Consider the following 20,225-nt stretch of genomic DNA (forward strand, 5'->3'; position numbering starts at 1 on the left):
ATACTGAATTATCTCCCAACCTACTGGCTTGTGTTTACAAGCGGAACAAGGTGTTGAGTTACATTAATATCTACTGCTGATATCAGCAATTGCTTTGTTACATCTCATTAATTATTTCCCAATCAGTTGTCTCAGACAGACATGTCACTTGAGGAAATGTAACAGGGAGGAGTGAAATACAGTTCACAACTATGCTTTAATCTGTGTATTGTTTTGTTATCAGGCATTAGGAAGTCCCATCAGTTAAAAATGCCCTGGTATGTTGTTCCAGAAACGTCTTGCATGGCCTCGAAGCAAGCAGATGGACAGAGGTCTGCTGAATGATGGAGAGGACAGACAAGCCCTGGACGTCTAGTCTGGAGCTTATCTACTCTGCCGGCCCTTTTCCCAGTCCAGCCCTGATAACCCAGGTCCACTAGCAAAATACAGGATATGACCCAATAACCTTGAATGGCAGCAGGGGAGTGATAGTGTTTTATTGGGGAAGGTCTTTACGGTAAATCTACCGAACATATCGGCGTTCTCAGAGGGTTTGATGTTAGCGTTAGCTTCGGCTACGAACAGCCATGAGTCAGTGGCAAAGCTTAATGCACCTATGGTAAAACCAATCAACATCAATTTAACAACGCTGGTCAGTTCAGGTCACAGTGTACTATACACACATTAGCTAAACTCTAAAAAAAAGACAGGTAACAGGTCAGTGTTTGCCTTTTTAATTAATTCTCAAATAATACACCAGATGTGCGTGATCGAGAGTTCATTTAGCCGAGCTTACAGCAGGCTCTTCTGTACCAGACAGAGTTTTCTGTGGGAGTCTAGATATGGAGCATGTGCAGACGTTGAAGGGTTTGGGGTTTGATGGCCACTCTTGGAGGGGAAACTCTTCCCCCTCCTGTTGTTTTGCAATTGGTTCACTCCATTGTGCATCTGCTGCTTCGAACTCCCACTGAAAAACACAAACAGGTCAAAGTGTTATCATGGAGAGTTACAGTAGAAGGGTTACGATTTTATATTGTGTCAAGTTTATATACGGACTGCAGCGTATGATTGTGATTGGCTCCCGTGCAAATATTTTTTATGGGCCCCTTCCCTCGCCTCAAACGCCCCAAACATAAGCACACGCTCAAGTGTACACAGACACACAGAGATTTAGACAAGCTTAACTTGTTGTCCATTTCCAAGAGCTTCCTGCTTAAAGGTTGAGCCGTTGAGAACGTTTTTTTATGAGGACAACACAAGCCATCACAAATGACAAGGAGCAAGGTCTTTGGACAACCAAAAAAATATTTTCCAGCAAGTCTCCTTCTTTGGTTACTTTTGAGAATAAAGAAACCAAATCAAATAGGCCTAAGTAATGGGTGGAAATAATAGTGTGCCGTTCGGAACATTTCAATAGAGACAAATAAAGGGACATAAAACAGGCTACGACGCTGAACCTCAAGTGTTTTACATAAGATGGAGAGGTTGTGTATATAGCTATCATAATCACTGCAGTTTCTAGTTATGTTATTGATTGGTTGTTTTTAAGACTGTGTGAGACAGTCCATGCCCGATAGCTCCTGGGCCCAGGTGCACTGAACCGTCAATGGTTACGCAAATCTCTGCAGAGTAATAAGTAGCTACTTTTACTAGTCTAACGTGTCTTGGAGGCAATTTTTAAAATTATATCTCTATAATGATGATATTTAGGTGCCTTGTGGAGGTGATTGTACCTTTGAGGAACAAAGAAAAGTATGTTTTGCTGAATTGACAGGTATAACTGGGCAGCTGCAGTTTGCTCAACTGAGTTAGTAAATTCATTTCAGGTAGGAGTTCTCCGTTTAGAGCACAGGAATATGTGTGACTTGCTTTTCTGAGGTGCCGTGTTATAATGTTAAAGATTATGAGAGTTTAAAAGGTTGAGCATTGTTCACAAAGTTCAATTCCTGGCCAACAGGCATCACACAAGAGACCATAAACATCTCCCAAAATAGCAGAGGGCAGCACTAGTCCCCTATAGACAAGGCAACCATTTCACACCACTTCCTAGGCAGACAGACCCAACCCAACCCAATGTTGGTCTTTAGTCAAAGATCATCTACAGCAGAACACTTGTTCCCACTTGGGCCACATGGCAAATCTCAAACAATTCCACCCATCACTGTACCCCTCAGCCGAGAACCAGCTCTGAGCAGAAATGTGCAAGAAACACACAGCAGAATAGAGATTTCAAGCTGCTGGCTGCACTGACTCTCAGTTTAGGCAGGCAGCACACTCAAATTTTTTTTTTAGGTTTTCCCATGAGTAGTGATTATGGTGATATTTTGTAAAGAAGGCAAAATACTTTATGGAAGTACTGATCAATGATCATTTTCTGTCTGATCGCAGCAGCTCTGGGTTTAATAAAATCCAACCATATAAAAAGTGACAGTTTCACTCTATCGTGAATTCATTAAACATTACACAGAGTCAACTAGTAAGGAAACTATCTTTCCATTATATCACCAAGTAGACAGCCTCTGTTAATTCTTACTCTTAAGTGGAAAGAGAGTCAGAGAGAGAGGGGTTAATCATAGTATTTACCTCCCATATTCTTAAATCAGAAAGACCAGACACAAGAGATTAGTTCCGTGCCTGTTACAGTGCTCTGTAAAATAAGTTTAAAGATTGGGTCTCAGAACAATGAATATTCGGAAAGCTCCTGTAGTGTGTTTTAGGTGAATGGACCTCCATCAACCAGTGAAAGCTGGACTTTAGATTTAGTTGAAGAAAAGGAGTTTTCCCTGTATTCTTTATCATGTACAACATATACTCTCTGTACATTTTGAACACTGTTAAATCCCTCCGACTTGTCTAACAAACCAACTGTGCTAAGGGCATTCACGTCATTTGCTTTTTCCTGTTTGGTGAACAGCATCAACCTGCAATTGTTTGTGCACCATTTGCCTTTGTTTCTGATTAAATGACATCCTCCATGGCTTGGCGTTCGACAGCAGCACAGTGAGGGAGTTTTCTCTTGTGGTTGTGAAGGCCAGAAAAAGAAAAAGCTTGTAATTTCACTCCCCTTGCAAACTCAAACTATGCATTTCAAAGAGGGAAAATTATATAAATGTACGCTGTCCTCTAAAACGAGACTGGTTTTGCTGCTTAGCCAATACAATTTGATTCTGAGCACTATTTTACACTGCAGAGAAAAGTTACAATACAAATCCTGCACTCTTACCCACAAACCAGCCTTTACGCACACACGTCTCTCCATAGACTTCAACTCATCAGTCCTAAAAGAAAATGCTGACTATTGTCATCTTACAAGAACCTCTGACGGCTGTCTTCTGACTTACTTCCCCCAGAGTCACATGTGAAAAGGACTAAGACTGGGTGGCAGCAGCAGAAACGCTGTCTTGACTATTCATTCTTCTTACGAGTTCTTCTCACAGCTGGATTTTAATAAGTAGACAAGTAAACGCCATTGATTTATAACACATTATAATCTCATTAAAATACAACAATCCAGTGGCACGAAAACAATCATTTTGTCAGTCCTATTAATGACCACAATTTTAACAAGCCGTCTCCAGATGTGTATTCTCATCACAATGAGTCAAAATGACTGCGAGGCATCAAATCTGACAGTTTACATCGAGAGAAAACAGCCTTGGAATAAAAAAACGCAAATCCCTTCAATTAGTCAAACATTCATCAGATAGCATCAGTCTCAACTTTCACCGCTTCATGAACCTCTGTGCTGTAGTGTGTCAGCGAAAACTTCGTTACGTGAGCTCACATGAGAGGGTAATGAGTGGAACAGATTTCAGATCATCACTGAAGTTCATTCAAGGCCACAAGTCCCCTTGTATGTCACGCAGCAGCAGTCAAACATTCAGTTACTCATTCATATTTTCAGTCCACAAACACCATGCTGTCACCACCTAGTGGCGCTCTGTGAAAAGTACTCGTCATAGTGTTAATCACTGTTCAAAATAGTTTTCACTTTTTCAGTAACTTCAAAAGGCAACGCTGTTCCTGAAAATACGATGATTGACAGGTTGCAGAAATCTGTGTAAATCTACACAATTTCAAGATGAAAGGAAATAGAAAACTGAGGCAGGTATCTAAAGTGTTCACATGACTAAATACTGCTGAACTGCTTTGAAATGAATCTGGGTTATTAGGGATTCAACATTAAATTTAATTCAATTTTACTTATACAGTGTCAAATTACAACATAAGTGATTTTAGGGCACTTAACATAGTAAAGTCCTTACAACATTATACAAAGGAACCCAACGATTCAACAACTTCCACATGAGCGGCTTGAAGGAAAGAACTCCCCTTTAACAGGAAGAAAAACATCCGACAGTGTGAGGGGAAAAACTCCCTTTTAACAGGAAGCTCAGAGGTGGATGGTCATCTGCCTCGACCGCCTGGGGTGAGGGAGAGAGGAAACTCAGCGGAGAACAGAAATAAATTGGATGTATTGATGAAATATTTCTTTTAGATTTCTGCCCTAATTGGTTAGCTTACTGAACCCAGAGAGCACCCAGAGAAAACCCATGCAGAGGGAGAACATACAAACTCCACAAAGAAAGGCCCCAGCAGACCAGCGGGTTCGAATCCAGAGTCTTCTTACTGTAAGGCGACAGTGCTGACCACTGCATCTCTGTGTCACCCTCCAGTTTGTTTCATATCCAAGTGATTTTACCAAAGAAGTCCAACCCACCTCCAGATCAGAGCTGACTACTGAAGAGTCATAGGATGTATCTGAGGAGTAGAGGCTGTTGACTTTGATCACTCGCACCATCCAGTTGAGAGGCCCGTCCTCCTCCTCCTCCCCCTTACATGTCACATTGTTAAGGAACATTAAAAAAAAAAAAAAAAATAGCACATCCATTGCAAGAATAACACTGATTGAGGTGAAGAAAATATATAGACATGATCGTACACTGCAATGCCACACCAGATTATTTACTTACTTTTTTTGCAGGTTGAACACTGATGTCCATATATTGACCCATCTCAGTCATCTTCTGGACATTTGTTGTCTTTGACAGAAAGGTTGGATACTACAATATTAAAACCAAGACATGAATGAGAGCATTATGAGCATACATTTTGTAAAATGACTCTTGCAAAAAAATTCTTAATTTTTTCTCTTTTATGCCCATTTAAGATGCCACATCCAGATAAACAATTGAATTAAGTGGGACAATAAGTAAAATTCTAGTACACACAATTGTTACAGACAAAACAATTAGTACTTTATCTACGAGGGAAGTCTCATTGTGACCAAGGTGTCGTAAATGCAAGTACTAATCCTGTACATGCAACAGAGAAGAAATGTTGAAATAAACTTACTTTTGTTTGTGCTGATGAATGAATGTGCTGTTGTCTCTTACTCTTTAGAACAATGTTATCCTCGCCTGAGTCAGCTAAAAGGCTCTCCATGTCTGCAGAAAACCTCCTAGGCCGCTGCCTGCTTCCTCTCTTGCACCAATGAGTGACTAAAATCTGACAGGGCCTGGTTAAAGGTCAACAGATCACACCTCAGTACTATTTACATATTCAATCGAGTCATTTAAATCTAGTTGTATTGCACACGAGCCCACTTTTTGTCTTGAAAACATGCGAATGCTCTCATAGGTTGAATCAATATTGAGTAAATGCCACAAGACAGAGGGAGTGAGATGCAGTGAAACTCTGCTACAAAAGGATACGAGAAGGTCCAGAGTGACGCAGCCTGTTGACGACAGAAGCCACGGCATGACTCTTATCAGAAACCCAAACCTGGTGTCATAGAGGAGGATGGCAGCAGTGTAGAGGGCACCAGCCAGTGAGCACAGCAGCCCAGAGAAAATGTTTACCGGGGTCAACGTATGTCCTCTGCACTAAAGGGAAAAAGTAAATGCCATGGCCTTGAAAGTCATTATCACTGGAAACACTTTTGGGGAAACATGTTTCTAAGTGGCTCTGACACCCATGTATTGTTTGTCACTTACTGCTCGGCAGAGTGCAGGAAACCTGGAGGAACAGGTGATGACAAAGGACAGCAGCCCAAGGATGTAACCCAGGATTTCAGTGTTGTCCTTTAGAAGAACAGTATAAAGTTGTTCTAATGTCAGCTACAATATCACGCAAGAATATGTAGGATATCTAAACAGACAAGGCTGAAGGACATCAATATTTATCCACAGCGCAGAAACTGTTGCTGTGAAATCTAACTTAATGTATTGAAAAGTATACAGATTCAGCATAAAAAAAAACTGCAGCATGGCAGAGATCAGTGGAGACAGGATTTAAGACCTATAAAATACAACTGAGCATGACTAAATAGACAAATTGTATGTCCCGGCAAAGTATTTCAGCACATTCCACCGCTCACTATCCACATGTATTTGTCTGTGCAAGCACACCATTAAAGGGCTCCAACTGGACACGTGGAGAGGGACATACAGCAGTCTCCTCCCTCTGCCAGGACTTAATGATTGCGGCTGGGTGACCCTGGACTTCAGAAAGTCTCCTGTAACCATCAGCAACACACACACTGCTAGGAGATACTGTCTCCTCCGACTCTTCATCATCCTCAGCCTCCTTTCTGAGGGAATTCCAGAGAAGATGGTCACAGTTAGAAACAGTTCCAACATGCCTCCTGTTCATTTGTAAGGATATCTGTAGAGATTCTCTGATAAATATCTTTACTGTTTGGCCAGCTGGCTGCTAATATTTACGTGATGTACTTTGTTTGAAATTGTCTGGGGGAAAAAAACAACTTAAGTTTTGTATTATTGAAATATGGAATTTCTCTAAAACTTACCTGTTCTTGAGTTCCAGCACATTAACACTGGTAAGCAGCACACAATACAATTCACAGCATCAATAGCAGCAGCAAGAGCACCCATCAAAATCTACAGAGGGAATAGCAATAAGTTACAGCACGTTACTGCATGCAAAAGATCACACAGCCTTTAGTTAAAACTGTGATACCTGTATATGCAGCTGTCTGGACTGAATGGCTCCCACTGTGCTGCACAGGTTACCGAGGAAGCAGTAGAAGACAATCAAGGTTTCTCCCCGACTCTCTCCCCGATATTTGCACCTCTGGTACACGGCCCTTAAACAGCCAGCACGGGTTCAATGACAGGACTGTTGTATGAAATGACTGGGGCAAAGTGTGAATCAAAATGCACTTACAGAGGACATGACAGCAGTAAGAGCAGCGCGGAGAGTAAAGTGAGACCAGCGGGGACGCAAAGTTCGTCTGCTTCACGAGAGAAACAGGTGGACACTGAATCCAAGCAAAAGGTGATCAAATTGGTCAGGAAATTGTTGGTGCTTCCTCCAGGTTGACCATCAGTAAACCATGTATATCGTTCCATTTTAAGCGCAAATGTTTACATTCCGTCGTATCGAAGAGAAACTGACCCGTGCTCGTTCCCCACGCAAACTACGTGCAAACGTGTGCGTCAAACGCATACAGGAGCGAACTAAAAAAGGGCCCGCTTGTTGTAGGGAGGAGGGGCTTAACTGGGAGAAGTCACCATGTGCGTTGTGATAAATTATGTCTCAATTTGAAGTCTTTGCAAAAAGCAAAGGTTCTGCTTTTGTTCTCACCCACCTGCCCAGAGGTTAAGTAATGTTCAGGATCACTGCAAAGCCCTGCAGGTGCGGTCTCTTTTTAAGTATGACACCCACAATGATGGTCGTGATATGGGAGCTCAGTAATTGCTCTTTACAAACATGCTGTGGGAAGAACCAAAGGGGGCTGTTTCACAAAAGCAGAATTAGAAAATCAATGAAAACAGAGTGAAACGAGGTTTGATCTTGTCTGGTCCTGGCTGAGCAGGTGCGGCTAGGTCAAGCCAGGAGAACCCAAGATATATGCGTATTCACGTCTCTTTTCAAAAGACTGCGGGGTCGATCACAGACTCACTGAAGTTAAAACAAGACATAAAAAAAAAAAAAAACTACTGGCAGTCCTAAACGCCACCAGGTATAAAACACGAGACCCAAAGACCCACATGCATGTGTATTTATGACTGCAACAAATAAAAAGATTTTAGAGAACTACTTTGTGGAAAAAAGTTTTGAAGGCATACTCTTGCTTTTTTTTAAAAAACGGAGAAAGTTCCAAATATGACCTAAAATACAGTCTTTTTTCCTTTCCAACATTGCAGTGAAGCATTAATCAAAGATGGAAATGTAGTAAAGTGACAGCAGAGAGTATATAGAGAATATTGAGTTTATTCTACAACATAAATCATCACTATGTGAGTAAAGGGAGTACTGTATTCAGCAATTTTATTGATTAATAAAGAGTGTGTGGTCTCTTTTGACTGTACTAAAGATTTTATTTCAATTTCTTATAAATTCCACACCCTCTGGATGTTGAGTCCATCAGCTGCTGTACAACTGGTGATCCAGTTGATGGAATGCATTGCACCAATATGATCTTCAAAACAGAGCACTACATGACAGATTACCCTCCTCATTAGTTAATGTCAAGATGGCCGGACATTTCCCTACTCGCAGGATTAAGGGGCCCTCATCTACCAACAGTAGTACTCAGCATTAATTCCCTTGGAATCACATGTGAACTGCACTTGAGGGTTTTCCAGTTCGGTTGAAATGTTCTTCAATTTAAAAGGCTTCGATTTCAGATCATCATCAGGCCTCCAGATGCTTAGTAATCCGGCGTACTTTCTCCTTCTTGTTCCGGTTGCCATGTTTTTTCCAGGGTTTGCCCACCACCATCTCTGATTGAGTTTTTCCTGGGCCGACAGGTCCACTGCCTGGTTTGTAGCCCATGACGGACTGAACTCCTTTGGAGAGCGCCCGCACATTCTCCTAAAGAGAGAAGTCTATCAGTAATAAAGCATTTCATTTTATAATAAACAGCCTCTCAGCTGCAGCCATACTTACACACAAGGTTATTCCGACAAAAATAACTAATATACAGGCATTTTTCCAAACGAGTAAGAGGTAAGTAGGTGCCTTTTACCTGATGGAAGAAGTTCTTGTCAACTACATTTTCAATTCTCTTGATTTTATGCTGCGAGTTTGTTTCTGTAGAGAGGTCACAGTTTTCTAAATCTCTGCTCTGGAACTTGTTGTGTTGTGGCTGGAAGTCTTCAGCATCAATATGAGGAGGAGGATGGCAGTACAGAAGCTTGCCCTGCAGAGGTAAACATTGAGAGTGTTGGTGAGCGTCATCCAGGATTCACATGTTTGGAGTTAATTAATTGATGAGATTGCAACAATTGGTAAAATCATAAAATGTTAATCACTGGTTACAAAATAATTTTACATAACAGCTACACCCTGAAATGACACAATGGAAGGCCGTTACTGTCTATTTAAATATACAGCTGTACAGAGGAGGCTGTGGCTCAGTCGGTAGAGTGGGTTGCACACTAATCTGAAGGTTGGTGGTTCGATCCCCAGCTCCTCCTGTCCACATGCCTAAGTGTCCTTGAGCAAGATACTGAACCCTAAAAAAATTGCTCCCAATGGTGTACTATCGGTATGTTGTAAGTCGCTTTGGATAAAAGCGTCAGCTAAATAAAATGTAATGTAATATGACAGCTGGAGGTGAAAGATCACTTTAATTTTGCTGGTTGGATTCATAATTTAGATGTCTTTTCCACTGACTTTTAAGAGACTGTTTATACATGTTAGAACTCGGTGCATAGTCCCTCGTTGTGACTCAAAAATTGCCCACCAACTGAAGAAAAGTAACCAAAAACAAGCAACCTGGTTGTATTCATTTGAACCCACATCTGACCCAGCTGTGAAACTCACATTAACATAATCCTTCAGGATGTACCGCGCTGATCTGGACTGATCAGGCTGGCCGTGCGTTGTCATGAAACCTCTCATGTCTGAAATACAAGAAAAGACAGAATAATAAACTTTATACAGCTCTTATCTATAACCACAGTTAAAAAAAAAAAAAAAAAAAAAAAAAAAAAAAGCGCAATATACAAACACAAAAATAGACAAAACACATTCATGTGAAACGATGTTGGAAAAATAAACAAAAAGACATGAAGAGGGGAAACAAGAAATAGAACCAAGTCTATGACACAGTGTTCTATAAACTAATATAAAGACGAGGTGATGGATCCCGTTTCTATTCAGAGTTCAGTTGTTGTCTATTATTGATTTATTCTCTACAGAAACACTATAAATGTCTGGAAGCCTCACATCCATAAGCCATCAGCAGCTCCTCGGAGGTGGGGGACCTGTCGGGGTCTTCGTCCTCTCGTGGTCTGATGATGTTGATGCCGTAGGTGCCTTCTAACACGTGCCGAGGGACTGACTGACATATGTAAAAAATCTATTAAGGACCGAAGCACTGCAAGCGTCCACTGATAATGCACATGGTTTGGCATTTAAACATACACCTATAACATTGTAAAGTGATGTCAGCGGCATTAGCTGACTCTAGTTTTATGTAAAATGAAGGATATAAGGGAGACTGCAGGTACGTGATCTCTCATCTGGTCAATGGGCAGAATCCCGCAGCAGATCATCTCAGCTTTAGTAGAAACAAAGGAGGGCATGACTAGACCTGGGCAGTCACAGAGACACAGGCCTGGCTCCACATAGAGGGTCTGGAATAAAACAAAAAAAAACAAAAAACTACAACTTCAACTTTTTGTTGATGTGATCCATGAGCTGAAAACATGTGGTAAATGTCCCTGTACCTGGAAGTGTTTGGTGTGTCCAGGAGTGGCTGAAACAGACACCTTCTTGTTCCTTAAAATAGTGTTGATGGTGGAACTCTTTCCCACATTAGGATAGCCGACCTGTCGAATACAAACAGGATGTAAATTTAAGAAGTCAGAAATAGGTCGGTGCTGTGGAATGTGTAGAGCTTCTTTCCATCCCTCAAAAACTTTTTTTTTTTTTTTTTTTTACTGCATCTGATTCCGGCAATCTCCATCCATGAAAATGAAATAATCAGTCTAAAAAATGCACAGTGTAACTTGATCACAGCTTGCATTTTATTGCAGATTGATAGACAGATTATTTTACCCACCAGTCCCACCGTCAGCTGTCCTTCTTTAGACCTGGGTCCGTTGTGAACAGACTTGAACATGTCCAGCAGCTCATCCTTGTGCAGCAGTCGGCTTGAGTTGTGGAAGGATTTGTTGGATGAACCAGCAGCCCCCTCCTCTGCTTCCCATTCATTCTCTGAGCAGGTGTGCCAGTCTTCCTCATCCACAGTTACCATTTCCCGCTGCTCTTCCTCTACATCACTCTCTTCTCCCTCCTCTTCCTCTGCTCCTTTTTGACTCAGGTCTTCATTATCCGGCTGTCCTTCTTCCGGATCACTCTCTACACACTCCGGATCATCCACCTCCATGCCCTGTGAGAAGAGCTGTTTTCAACTATGTCCATAGGCAGAAACCAGTCTGAACATGCTGAAATCTTTTCTGCAAAACAATCTGATAACATCCAGCTCCCCATGAATAAGGAATGCGAGTCCAGAGAGTTATATTCATCCAAAGACTGTAAATATATATTGACACAAACAATATAATCCACAGCTCAGAGTACAGATCATGAAGCATCCTCCTCCTCACCTTTTCCTCGGCATCCAGCCTATCGCCCTCAGCCAGCGCAGACCAGAAAACTGCCCTCAGCCCCTCCTTCTCAAAATGCTTGGCCCAGGCTTGCCTCTGCTCCCGGGTCAGCAGGTCTGCCTTGTTCACCAGAAGCATGTTCACCTTGTCCCCTGACACCTCTCTCACATATGCCTCCTGGTGGCACAAAACAGGGAAAAAGAACGAGTTACAGCAACATCACCCAAAAGCTCAACTTGATACAATGCCACAGCTAAATATAGGCTCTCATATTATCCTCGTGTGAAAATGAAACTAAAGAAATTTTGGTTTTAGTTCTTATATTCCATTTTTTTTTTTTTAATTTAAAAACAATTAAATGAAGGTCTTTGAACATATTTCTGGAGGTGAAAAACTCAGTGAAGAATAAAAACACAAAAGAAGTTGATACTCAACAAAAAGCATAAAATGAAATAGTAACTGTATAAAAATGAATGCACCAGCACTTTGACCATGTATATGTGCATCCTAACGCAGACAACTGTCATTAAGAAACATGGGAAAGAGAAGTAAAGCACTTACCAGGTCAAGACATCGGAACAGCAGAGGATTTCTCGCATCGACGATTTGAACGACGACATCACTAAAAGCAAAACATGAAAATGACTTTGCCTTTAGCATCACATGAAGACATTAACTACTGATTCGAACTGACGGCAGCAGAAGATGGATTTTGGTTGTACCTCCTCTCAATCACTCTCCACAGCTGTCTCCAGAACTGAAGGTTCCTCTCAAATGGGGTGAGAATTAACTTCTGTTCTTCTTCCAGCCTTTGGAAATTACACTTGTAGTTAGATTACTAACACTGATAATCAAATACAAATGTATGATAAGCTTTATATTAGAAAATGCAACAAAACAAATCTTAAATGTGGAAAACATTTCCGAGTTATTTAACATGCAATCACTGGATCACCACGTTGCTTTTTTATTAGAAAAGGTGGCTTAGAAGTGAGAATACATTACATACTGTGCGAGCTCTCGCCTCCACTCCAAGAAGCTGTCTTTCTCTGCCAGCTGAAGAGCATCTGGACTGGTGCTTTCATCCCAGTGGGGGCTGGAAACAAGGAAAGACATAATGACACCTGCAAATGCAAAATGCTGTAGACGTCGATGTTATGTGCGGTGGCGGGGGTGTGGTTAGCTCAGCTGCAGGGGGTAGAGAGTGGGAGGAGTGGTTCAGGGAACGGTGCCGGGCAGGTGTAATGAGCACAGCTGAGCCGAATACGGACTGATGAGCTCTCCCCTAATAAAGGGGAGCAGGGAGAAGGAGGAGGAGGAGGAGGAAGCGGTTGCACGAGGACATTGGTGTATGGGCCGGGCAAATAAAAGCATTTTACACCTGAACGTAAGACTGAGTGTGTCATCTGTGTCCAGGAGAGACCCCGGTGGCACCAACCTTGCTACATTATGAAATCAAATCTGTTGAACTTACCGTCGGGGAATTCTGAGGAAATGCTTGTTGTCTTCGTGCAGCTTCTTCAGCTTGGTTTTCTCCTCAGCTGTCAATAAGCCTGCTCTAGCTTCGGCTGGCACAAACTTGATATTGAGTTTCTCTAGGAAAACAAAGAAAAAAATTAAACCGGCAGAAATAGCAGCAAAACAAAATAAACTTTGAACGTCCCAAATTCCAACTTTCTTTAGGACACAGAAAAAACAACAACACTTCTGTCAGTTTTATATTTGTGGATAAATCCAAGGAAGCTGCATGAAACACAGCAAAGCATAACACACAACTAGCGAGGTTAGCAACCAGCGCGAATTTGGTTTGAAAGACAAGAATCAACAGTGATATTCGCATTCAGTTGGATGTGATGTCTGTATACTTGAACCATGTCAGAGAATGGTACGTATTGGGACCGTGAGTACAGCATGCCATGATTAGTAAGTGAAAATGACCTACATTCTTTGGCTAGAACCAAAATGTACAATATACAACTGAAAAACTTAACATGAGTTTAAGTGGGGTTTTGCTTACCTGCAACAAACTCTGTTCCTGCCAGTTCAGCAGTGGCCAGAAAGTCATCCATGGAGCTTTGTTCTGTCACGGACTGCAGGTTCAGCCGTCCCCAGTCATAGCCATCGTTCAGTTCACTGGTGTGGAGCTGGAAACGTGAACCAGGTTAGGTTAGGTAGTTACTTTATTAATCCCCGAGGGGAATTTTTTTCACTACAGCAGCATACAGGAAGCAATAAGATAATAATAGAATAATAAAAAGCAATAAAATAACAGTAAAAAATATTAAATATAAAAAGCACAGTATATACAGTACAGTATATATCTATATATATTATATACAAACAACCAAGAAACACAGACAACAGTGTTATTGTTGTGTGATGGATTTTGCCAGAGGTGAGTTATTGTACAGTCTAATTGCGGTGGGCAGGAATGATCTCCTGTATCTGTCCTTGTGACAGCGGAGCTGGAGGAGTCTTTTGGAGAAAGTGCTCCGCTGTCCCTGCAGCAGGTGGTGGAGAGGGTGGTCAGGATTATCCAATATGGATAATAGTTTCCTCAGCGTCCTCCTCTCCACCACCTTTTCCAGACTATCCAGATTGTAGCCGATGATGGAGCCGGCCTTCTTAACCAGTTTGTTAAGTCTGTTGGTGTCACCGGCTCCAATGCTGCTCCCCCAGCAGACCACAGCGAAGTACAATGCACTGGCCACAACAGACTGGTAGAACATCTCCAACATCTTGCTGCACACATTGAAGGATCGAAGTTTCCTCAAGAAAAAGAGTCGACTCATCCCCTTCTTGTAGACAGCGTTGATGTTGGTCTTCCAGTTCAGTCTGTTGTCGATGGAGACACCAGGTACTTGTACTCCTCAACCATGTCCACCTGGTGTCGATGGAGGAAGAGCCCTTTGAGATTGAGGGCTCTATGCAGCTCACCGGGGGGGCAGAGGGGGGAGAGCAGAGGTGTTCTGGAGGTGTAAGGTGTGGAGGAGACAGATGAGGGTGGTGAACTAAACCTGTTGAAGAAACAGTTTAGCTCATTGGTCCTCTCCAGGGAGCCCCCTGGTTGTCTCTCTCTCTTTCTCCCTTTGAACCCAGTAATCTCCTTCATACCGGTCCACACCTCCCTCACGTTGTTCTGCTGGAGTTTGGCCTCCAGCTTTCTCCTGTAGGAGTCCTTGACCTCTCTCAGCTTCTCCTTCAGGTCATGCTGAACTCTCCTGAGCTCGTCCCTGTGATCCACGGCTTGTTGTTGGGGAAGCAGTGCGGTGGTGTGTTCACAGACCCTAACCCAGTCCTGAAGCCGGGTACGGCCACGCTGTGGTCCGGGAAATGTGAGTGCAGCCATGTCTCGGTGAAACACATGATGCTGCACTCCCGGTATTCCCGCTGGGTCTTTACCAGCGCGCCGAGCTCGTCCGTCTTGTTGCTCAAGGACCTCACGTTCCCCATTAAGATCGCCGGTACCGATGGTTTAAATCTCCTCCTCTTCGCCTTCAGTTTAGCTCCAGCTCTGCAACCCCGACGTCTTCTCCGAAGTTCGTCCGGGATTTCAGGCCTCGCTCCGGGCAGCAGCAGTAGAGGCCTACTCAGCGCGAACAGCTGATCACGCGAGTAAACAATAACAATGCCGCTGTGCGTAGCTCTCCGGGGGGGGGGGGGGCAATTATAACAAACTGCACATTAGTCTGAATTGCAGTGAGTACTACTGAAGAAGCATATCTAATATATAAAAGTAACTCTGTAAAATACTGCATTTTTGCCAAATGGCTGTTAAGGTTTATATTCCCATTATTGTCTTGCACCAAACCACACCGTGTTGAATATTAGCAGGCCCAGCAACTCTTCGAACATACACCCCTTGAAATGACGAGTAAAACATGCTCTTGGATAATATATTTAAAAGACAAAATTTACTGCAGGCGCCTATTTATTAACAATATCGTTTAGATTCGTGAATTCACATTTCTTCTATGCAAATTATCAGTAAAATTGCATCTTCCTAAGGCAGTTTGACATTAGCAAACGAAACATACTAATGTAACAGCTCCGAGTGTCAGAGCATACAAATATATTATGAACTGGCAGACAGCTATCTTCTATGACATATTTTCACGTATTTAACATGAGCACGTTGTAACCGTGTCATACCCAGGTGTTGCCCCTCTTGTTTCCTCGGCCTGCCTGGAGTCGCTCCTTCATCAGAGCTCTGCCCAGTCCGCCTCCTCCACCTGCCTTCTTCTTGCCCATAATCACTTCTGACGCTGTTACGTCACAAAGCACTGCAGAAATATAAACTGAAGAGAACAAAAACACCGAATTTGTCAGTAGCTACTGTTCTCCATGTGCACTGCGTTGTTGTCGGAAAAACCGGAAGTGGGACAAACCAATGAAGTCAATATACGGACAGTTCCATTCGGGTAACGCTGGAACGTAAAGGTATTTCATAACAGCCATTTTTGTTCATATTTAAACTGATTAATAAATCTGACAAGTTCTTGAGATACTTTAATGTCTCATTTTTTTTATTGTGGGCAGGGATAGTAAAGTATATATGATACGCATATGTCTTTGGTGGTACATTCCTGTTACCTGCCGACCTATTAAATGCGCCCTGAAGAAACACGGACGGTAACACTATGGTTCCGGATGGATAACTGGTCAGGTTTCTGTAAATACCTGACTAGTTATGCTTTGTGAAAAGCTCGCTAATATGTCAAAGTAGAATGAAATTCTCAAAATAAAGGTTTGGTTCATTTTGCACAAAAGTAACACATAAATCCTCTCCCACACACGCGCACACAAGATTAACAAACGCACTTCTGAAGAGGACCAACAGATGGCAGCACAACACAGCAAAATCAGAGTGGGTCTTCTACCTTCTTCACATTCAATATAAAAGCTGCTTTTCAGATAAACCAATAGGAAGAACTGACATTGACTCGTGAATACTGTCTGTTTAAGAGTTATATGCTGTACAAGATTATTGAACGTTAACGTTGATTTAATTAGTTTCATTGAGGAAGAGGAGCACTTACATGGAATTTAAATTTACATTTCTGTAAGAGTACCCAAAGGCCTGTTAAAGGGAAATTTTATTCTAAATCTAACTTGTAAAAATTGTTAAAACACACACACACACACACACACACACACACACACACACACACACACACACACACACACACACACACACACACACACACACACACACACACATACAAATAGTGTAATTTTACTCATTTGTTGGAGGTGGAAATGTGACAAACAAATCCATCACCTATACGGAAACTTTATTTTTTTTTTGTATTCAACTGACATTTTAGAAGAAATTATCGCTTCATGTGTCAATCTTCTCCACTTATAACTTACAGGAATTTAGATTTGTGATATTTCTGCATAGCAATATGAAAAGGAAATATTATTACCAGGTGTCTTTGGTAACTAATGTTAAAGTTTTGTTGTTAAATGTTATGATGTCTAACTGTTTCATGCAACTTAGCCTAAATAATCAATGTTTATGCCTGTAGCAGTTTTTAATCATTTAAAAAGTATTTATTTTAACCGTATAAAAAGAATTGTGCAGCAGCCAGGGGAAGCAGCAGAAAAACCTGAGCGACTCAATGAACAGTCTCCAATAGAGGTGTGTTCTCACTTGGTTCAGTCCCACCCCCTCCCCTCCAAACCCCCACCCCCACCCCGCAGTCACGCTGAAATGGTTTCTTCCTGCATATAAATGGTGAAACTTGTCCCAATCCGTCAAACTGTACACTGCTCTGCGATGAGTTAGGACGGTAGACATGACAATGGATGGGAGCACTTCAGAAAATGGACAGATGATGTACGGTTTCTTTGCGTTCAGTTCTCATAGAGTAGCTCATAAATGACCCGACAGAGACCAAACGCTTCTAGGATTTAGTAGTAATAAAAAGTTGTTTTTTTTTCTTTCTCTCTCAGTGTTACTGTTGACTGGGATCAGCAACAAAATGCTGCCTTGGAAGAAGAATAAGTTCGACCTGATTGAGGAAGACAAGCAGTCCAAGCAGAAGGGCTATGCGGTGAGTCTCAACTACTCGGCGCTCACCTCCTTCGCCAAGTCCTGCCCCGAGAGCGCACTCAACAGGGTGGGCAGCATGTTCAAGTCGAAAAGGAAAAAGGTCAAGATCACCAGTGAGGACCCCACATACACGGTGCTCTACCTGGGCAACGCCACCACAATCCAGTCCAAAGGAGACGGCTGCACAGACGTGGCGGTGAGCAAGATCTGGGGCAAAAGCGAGATGGGAAAGAACGGCACTAAGATGAGGCTGACCATCAGCTCGCAGGGCATCCGGATGGTGCATGTGGATGACAAGGCCAGGAGGCCGGGACACTTGTACTTGCTGCACCGGATAACCTACTGCGTCGCGGACCCGCGGCTACCTAAGATTTTCGCTTGGATATACAGGCACGAGATGAAGCACAAGGCCGTGATGCTGCGCTGCCACGCAGTGCTGGTGTCCAAGCCGGAGAAAGCAAAGGCAATGGCGCTGCTGCTGTACCAGACCTCGGCCACAGCCCTGGCCGAGTTCAAAAGACTAAAGCGGAGGGACGATGCCAGGCACCAGCAGCAGCAGCTCATAGGGGAACAAACCATCCCGTTGGTCCCGCTTCGGAAGCTGCTGAACGGACAGTGTTACTACAAACCCCCGGTGGAGCGCAGCCGGAGCGCGCCCAAGCTGGGCTCCATCACAGAGGACTTGGTCGGGGAGGAAGAAGAGGAGAAAGCGATGCACTTTGAATGTGAGGACATTCTGGACACGGACCGTGATTGTGTAGCCAACGGTAAACAGGAGTTGACTCAGATAATTAATGACTTGGGAGAGATGAGCATAGGAAACGACGTGCAGACACTGAAAGCGGACCTCAGAGTCACCAGACTTCTCTCCGGAGAGAGCACGGGGAGTGAATCCTCCATAGAGAGCAACCAGGAGCCCCCTCCACTCACTAATGGGGTTGAGGAGGTGAAGGTGCAGGGGATTGCCTGAAACTTCTGGCATTTCTTGTTGTTTTGTTGAGCCACGATGTCTCCACAAGAAACACTAACTCGTGGCTTACTGTTGAACAATGCAACTCGTTGTTAACTTCGAGTTGGAGATTGTTTGTCTTAACTGTGCCTCCACGACTCTTGAGAGGATCCAGAAAAGATCGTCTGGGGTTCTGGGACAAATGCAACATATAGTTGAGATACTAAATGATATTTGACGATAGTGTAAACGCAGAAAAAACAGAAAAACAAGTACATGCACATTTGAGAGAAGTCTGGTTTAACCAACAAAATCCCAGTGCGCCCTCAGACGCACAGCACTAATTCCATCTCTTTTATTTAAGAGGATTTGTTGTAGCATCCAGCTTGTTTACCCAACGTTTTTTTTTTCTCATATGAAAAAGGCATTTTTCTTTGTGAAACATGCTCATCATGATCCAAAAACACCATTCCGTTTTTACAGCACGTTTTGTTCTTCAGTGGTTCAGTGGGTCGAAACAGGCATCCTTAATTTTCCCGTCAGGGCGCTTTTGTAACAGCCTGTTCACCAGTTTTTATTTTGCACTGTTGTACTATTCATTGAAGTATTATGTTGACTACAATGTACATAATGTCTCTTGGTATGTTGTCTGAAACATAAATGTCATATCTTTGCTGTGCAAAAGAGAAAATACCTTTATGTATTGAGATGTAAAGATGTTTTAAGTATAAATATGTTATTTTTAAAAATATATATATAATGTGGTTTGTTATGTGAACCTCAAAGAATTATCAATAAAAAAAAGAAAATTATATAAAGTGGTTGGATGTTATATGTAGGTTAGATTTGTGTTATAATAAGTAGGCCACGTTTTGAGTGGGGATTTACCTTGAGTGTCTGAAAATGAGGTCAGACAGACACTGCTGAATAAAAGTGAAACAATGATGAAGAGAGAAGAACACGACATTAACTGTAGTGTTAGAGGATCTGTGTTGTTGTAAGTTTGATTTCATAGTTTTGGATAGCTCTTTAACCTTTTCAGCCAAATTACTTTGAGGGAACAGGCTGTGCCCATTCATACTGACTGGCCTGAGGGAAGGCAGGCCACACATGCAGACTTCACCACAAGCACAAGCTATTACAACATCACATGGGTCCACTAATGACAAGGCAGCAGTAGCACCAGAAGTCCTTTAACAACACACAGACTGTTTTAGATCGGCCCTCCTTCGGCGAGACACCATAGATCATATTTTAAACATTACTGTTAATCTACATGCTGCAGTGCAGAATCATGCATAAGTCAGCAGGTACATTTCATTCATATTTTTTTTCAGCTAATAAACAGAAGTGCCGCTGATTAAAGATTAGATTACTTCCTTCTATTAAATGTCACCATGCAAGGCTTCATATTAGAGCAAAAGAGACAGCGCCCCTTCTCACACCACCACATGTGACCTGTGGTAAGTAAAGGATATGACTTAGCAGCAGTGGCACCATTTCTCCTGCTGAAAGATGTGTAACTGTCACTTCATTTCAACAGACAGCAATACGCCTGCATATATGCTACACAGTATACTTGCCAGTCATTTTTGGATGAGACAGTCAAACACGAACACAGATACTGATGTACATTAGCAGCGTGTATTCTCAC

General features: G+C 42.4%; 3 protein-coding genes across 3 annotated transcripts; 1 reads left to right on the forward strand and 2 right to left on the reverse strand.

Annotated features, from left to right (window-relative positions):
- Window positions 1-697: 697 nt before the first annotated feature.
- tmem44 (transmembrane protein 44) lies at window positions 698-7,404 on the reverse strand. Its single transcript, XM_069694604.1, has 10 exons — window positions 7,168-7,404; window positions 6,961-7,087; window positions 6,791-6,881; window positions 6,390-6,571; window positions 5,976-6,062; window positions 5,694-5,864; window positions 5,335-5,487; window positions 4,953-5,042; window positions 4,700-4,813; window positions 698-946 (listed from the first exon to the last, which is right to left on the reverse strand). The coding sequence occupies exons 1-10, from the start codon at window positions 7,350-7,352 to the stop codon at window positions 758-760; spliced, it is 1,389 nt and encodes a 462-aa protein (XP_069550705.1). The 5' UTR covers window positions 7,353-7,404; the 3' UTR covers window positions 698-757.
- A 797-nt stretch (window positions 7,405-8,201) lies between these two features.
- lsg1 (large 60S subunit nuclear export GTPase 1) lies at window positions 8,202-15,924 on the reverse strand. The gene is made up of 14 exons (XM_069694661.1): window positions 15,717-15,924; window positions 13,582-13,708; window positions 13,039-13,159; window positions 12,574-12,660; window positions 12,287-12,373; window positions 12,126-12,186; window positions 11,565-11,741; window positions 11,018-11,347; window positions 10,683-10,784; window positions 10,455-10,589; window positions 10,180-10,312; window positions 9,775-9,854; window positions 8,975-9,148; window positions 8,202-8,820 (listed from the first exon to the last, which is right to left on the reverse strand). Exons 1-14 carry the CDS (start codon window positions 15,813-15,815, stop codon window positions 8,641-8,643), a joined length of 1,893 nt encoding a protein of 630 aa, XP_069550762.1. The 5' UTR covers window positions 15,816-15,924; the 3' UTR covers window positions 8,202-8,640.
- A 1,412-nt stretch (window positions 15,925-17,336) lies between these two features.
- Window positions 17,337-19,320, forward strand: fam43a (family with sequence similarity 43 member A). Its single transcript, XM_069694660.1, has 2 exons — window positions 17,337-17,406; window positions 17,523-19,320. Exon 2 carries the CDS (start codon window positions 17,552-17,554, stop codon window positions 18,590-18,592), a length of 1,041 nt encoding a protein of 346 aa, XP_069550761.1. The 5' UTR covers window positions 17,337-17,406; window positions 17,523-17,551; the 3' UTR covers window positions 18,593-19,320.
- Window positions 19,321-20,225: the final 905 nt, after the last annotated feature.

Source organism: Brachyistius frenatus, unplaced genomic scaffold (assembly GCF_029030835.1).
Source record: "Brachyistius frenatus isolate BFR_SWC_R1_liver_20210118 unplaced genomic scaffold, ASM2903083v1 Contig_18, whole genome shotgun sequence".
NCBI lineage: Eukaryota > Metazoa > Chordata > Actinopteri > Embiotocidae > Brachyistius > Brachyistius frenatus.